At 47.3% G+C, this 3838-nt stretch overlaps 1 protein-coding gene across 1 annotated transcript; it reads left to right on the top strand.

Moving 5' to 3' along the window:
• The first annotated feature begins 111 nt into the window (after positions 1 to 111).
• On the top strand, positions 112 to 2317 carry Rpp21 (ribonuclease P/MRP subunit p21). Its single transcript, XM_031347388.1, has 5 exons — positions 112 to 271; positions 351 to 451; positions 529 to 611; positions 1945 to 2070; positions 2187 to 2317. The coding sequence occupies exons 1-5, from the start codon at positions 215 to 217 to the stop codon at positions 2270 to 2272; spliced, it is 453 nt and encodes a 150-aa protein (XP_031203248.1). The 5' UTR covers positions 112 to 214; the 3' UTR covers positions 2273 to 2317.
• The last annotated feature ends 1521 nt before the right edge of the window (positions 2318 to 3838 follow it).

Raw genomic sequence — 3838 nt, 5'->3', positions numbered from 1 at the left:
AAGCTCCATCCATTACCTGCTCCACTAAACACGCTGGGCCCTACCTAATAAATACATGAGGGATACCATACTAGGGCCGTCTGCACACACAAGACCAGTAGGGTTGTCTGGTCTCTGACAGGGGCTGTTGCGGGGCTGCGGCCCTCGCACTACAGTTCCCAGGAGACCTTGCGCACATCTGGGGCGGGACATCCGCAAAGAGGGGCAGACACTCATGGCGGGCCAAGTGAAGGACCGAGAGGCTTTCCAGAGACTCAGCTTCCTGTACCAGGTGAGACAGTGTTCCGGGGGTGGGTGGCAGTCTGGTGCTGCGGCCGCGGAATGACCCGGATGGCCGTCCTTGTTCCCAGGCTGCACACTGCGTCCTCTCTCAGAACCCAGAGAACCAGGAGCTGGCTAGGTTTTACTGCCACACTGAGAAGACCATCGCGAAGCGGCTGGTCCTGCGGCAGTAAGGCTCGGGCTGGCGGGCAGGACCCGGGGCGCGGGCTGGCGGGCAGGCAGCGACCCCCTCTCCTCTTCACCTAGGGACCCCTCTGTGAAACGGACGCTCTGTCGCAGCTGCTCCTCGCTCCTCATCCCGGGCCTCACCTGCACGCAGCGCCAGAGACGTGAGTGCAGCCCCAGGGACATTTATGTGGTAGGGACACTAGAGGACAGGACAGAGCTCAGCAGCTCCACCTAGAGGTGGAGACTTTCTACTTCTGACTTGTCCCTAAAACCATCTTGGATGACACTCCTTAGTTTAAAAAACAAAACCATTTCGTTATTATTTAATTCCTAAAGTGCATTAAGCACTACTTAGTTGCTGAGTGGGTTGTGGAGGTTCACACCCTTTATCCCAGCACTTGGGAGGTAGAAGCAGGTGGATTTCCTGAATTCAAGCCTATCCTGATCTACATAATCCAGACTGGGCAGGGCTGCATAAAGAAACCCTGTCTCAGACAGAAACACTTGCTGTCTCTTTGCCTTTGGTTTTGATTTTTTTTTTTTTTTTGACTCACGTGTCACATTAGCCCAGGTTGGCCTCCAATTCCCTGCAGTCTCCTGTCCCAACATCCCTAGCTGGGATTACAAGCATGAGACAACACACCCAGCTTCTGGAGTAGTGTTTTTAAATGCTTCAGTTGGTAGGGATAGAGTGCTGAGTTAATTCTACCAGTGGCAGAGAGGTAGGTACGTCATGATAAACAAGAGTCAGACGTTGGGATTCCCACACGGGAGAATGTGTACTTTTTAGGGGCTTGGGAGATGGTTCAGTGGGTAAGGTGCCTGGTAAGCTTAAGTATGAAGGCCTGACTTCAGCTCTCCAGCACCAGTGTATAAGCAGGTTTTGTAACCCCACCCAGTTTTGGGGAGCAAGTGAAGACATACAGATACTGGGGGACTCTCTGGCCAGGCAGTCTAGCTGAAAACATCTAGTTCCAGGTTCAGTGAGAGACCGTGTTCCAAAAAGACATGATGGAATGTGGTAAAGGAAGACACCCAAACTAGATTTCTGTCCTCCACCACATATATACCAAGATGAGTGCTCCTGTGTGTGTGTGCGCGCGTAAGTGCACACACACACCTGCTCATGCATAGAACACTAACACGTATATGTGTATACAGTAGGAATAATGTAAATAAAAATAAAAATAATGTAAATAAAAATAAGGAATTTTTTTTAAAAAGAATCTGTACTGTAAGAAAATGAATGCTCAGGAGGCTTGAGTTTGAGGTGGGCATGATGGAGAGAGGTGAGACTGGACAGGAGGCTAGACTGTGTTGAAGAGTTCCAAGGAATTGGTATGTATGCAGGCCTCCCACACACTTCAGATCTGCAGTGCAGATGGGGTGGAATTTCTATTGATGGTGGAAGAAAAAATGCATACATACAAAAAAGCAAAACCTTTTTTGTCAGAAGCCTGGGTACTCTCCTCTCCTTTCCCATTTATGCCCCAGGCCGAAAGGGACAGCGCTGGACAGTACAGACCTGTCTGACATGCCAGCGAAGCCAGCGGTTCCTCAATGACCCCAAGCATCTGCTCTGGGGTGACCGGCCTGAAGCCCAGCTGGAAAATCAGGCAGGTGAGCGGTGGTATAGAAAGATAAGGGAGCCAAAAAGGAAGGGAGGTGAGCCTGATTAATATAAGGTATGTTGCAATCTTAGGAAACTAATTCTCTGATTCTCCTCCGCTATGTAGATTTCAAGCCATCAGAGCCCCAGCCAAACATTGCTGACCTCCCTGAGGAGAACCTGCAGACTCAGGCTTTAATCGCACACCCATGAATGAATTCACTCCATTTTCCAGATAAATAAAGTTGAGTTGTTCCACTTTGTGTTCTGTGGTGTTTCAACTGGTTATGTCATCTTACTCTGTAGTTTTGTTTTGCTTTGGTCACCATAATGCTCCTTACATCTTTGTACTCCACCACATAGGGAATCCCCATTAAGCAGCCCCCCTGTCTATGACTCTAGGGCCCCTTCGCCCCTCTATCCTCAGTACAATGCCGTGTTTGGAAATCAAGGGTCAGCATTTCTTACAAGCTCATTGCCTCCACACTGAGGTGGTCCTGACGACTGAGAAGAAACAGACACTTCATAAATCTGGGCCTACTCCAACTTGATCTTTTCCTCATCAAGGAATTGTCTTCTATAAAATCATAAGGTAAATGGTTCAAGCCTGAAACAACAAAGTAAAAGGTACTAAACACTGGCAAGCTCCTCCCAAGGTCAACTCAGATATCTCCACTCTGATATCTTTAGAGAGCCTACTCAAGGACAAAATTTCTCTCTTTTTTTGTTGTTGTTGTTGTTGTTGTTGTTGTATTTTGAAGACAGGGTTTCTCTGTAGAGCCCTGGCTATCCTGGAACTCACTCTGTAGACCAGGCTGGCCTCGAACTTAGAAATCTGCCTGCCTCTGCCTCCCAAGTGCTGGGATTAAAGGCGTGCACCACCACCACTGCCTGGCTTTTTTTTTTTTTTAAATCAAATCAAGGACAAAATTTCTAAACTGACTTCTTTGCTGCCTGATTGTAATGTTACCCCAAGAAATATAGAAACAAAAGTCACTGTTCTGGAAGTGAAGTCTTCCCCTTTAACCCTGGGCTGCACTTAACCTAATAATGCATAAGAAAATCTCTTCAAGCCAGGCTTGAAGAGTGAGTTCCAGGACAGCCAGAGCTACACAGAGAAACCCTGTCTCAAAATAAAAAGAAAAAAAATCTTTTCATAGTGTCCCTTAAGCAACAATATTCTGCTTTTGGGATTTGGAAGGAGTCAGTTCCCTAACTTCTGTTAGCCAAAGCAAGATTCATCTCCAAGGCCAGATTCCATATTAAAGAGGCTGTATCAGGACATGAACTTTCTCAGTTTCCTGTGGACCATGGCTGTAGCAGTCTACAGTACCCTTGTTTTATCTATGTCCTGAATTCAGCCTTTCCACTAACTCCACAAATCAGTAAATTATCTGCATTAAAAGTACTAAAGTGGGTGTGGTGGCACACACTTAATCTCAGCACTCTGGAGGCAGAGGCTGGCGAATCTCTGAATTCAGGGCCAGCCTGGTCTACAAACAGATTCCAGGACAGCTAGGGTTCTGTTACACAGAGAAACCCTGAGTTCAAGCCCAGCCTAGTCTACAAATAGATTCCAGGACAGGCTCTGTTATGCGGAGAAACCCTATCTCAAAAAAAAAAAAACAAAACCAAACAGTACTTAGTGCAGTGTTCGGGTAACAATGTCCATTGGTTATTCGGCAGCTCATTACTAGAGTTGTGCCTAGCCCCGGGGTAAACTGACAGCCATCAAGAACATGTGCTCTAAAAGCACACCTCATTCATACCTGCAGCCTG

The sequence above is a fragment of the Mastomys coucha genome, unplaced genomic scaffold, assembly GCF_008632895.1.
Source record: "Mastomys coucha isolate ucsf_1 unplaced genomic scaffold, UCSF_Mcou_1 pScaffold3, whole genome shotgun sequence".
Taxonomy (NCBI): domain Eukaryota; kingdom Metazoa; phylum Chordata; class Mammalia; order Rodentia; family Muridae; genus Mastomys; species Mastomys coucha.
This window is presented reverse-complemented; position numbering and strand designations above follow the sequence as displayed.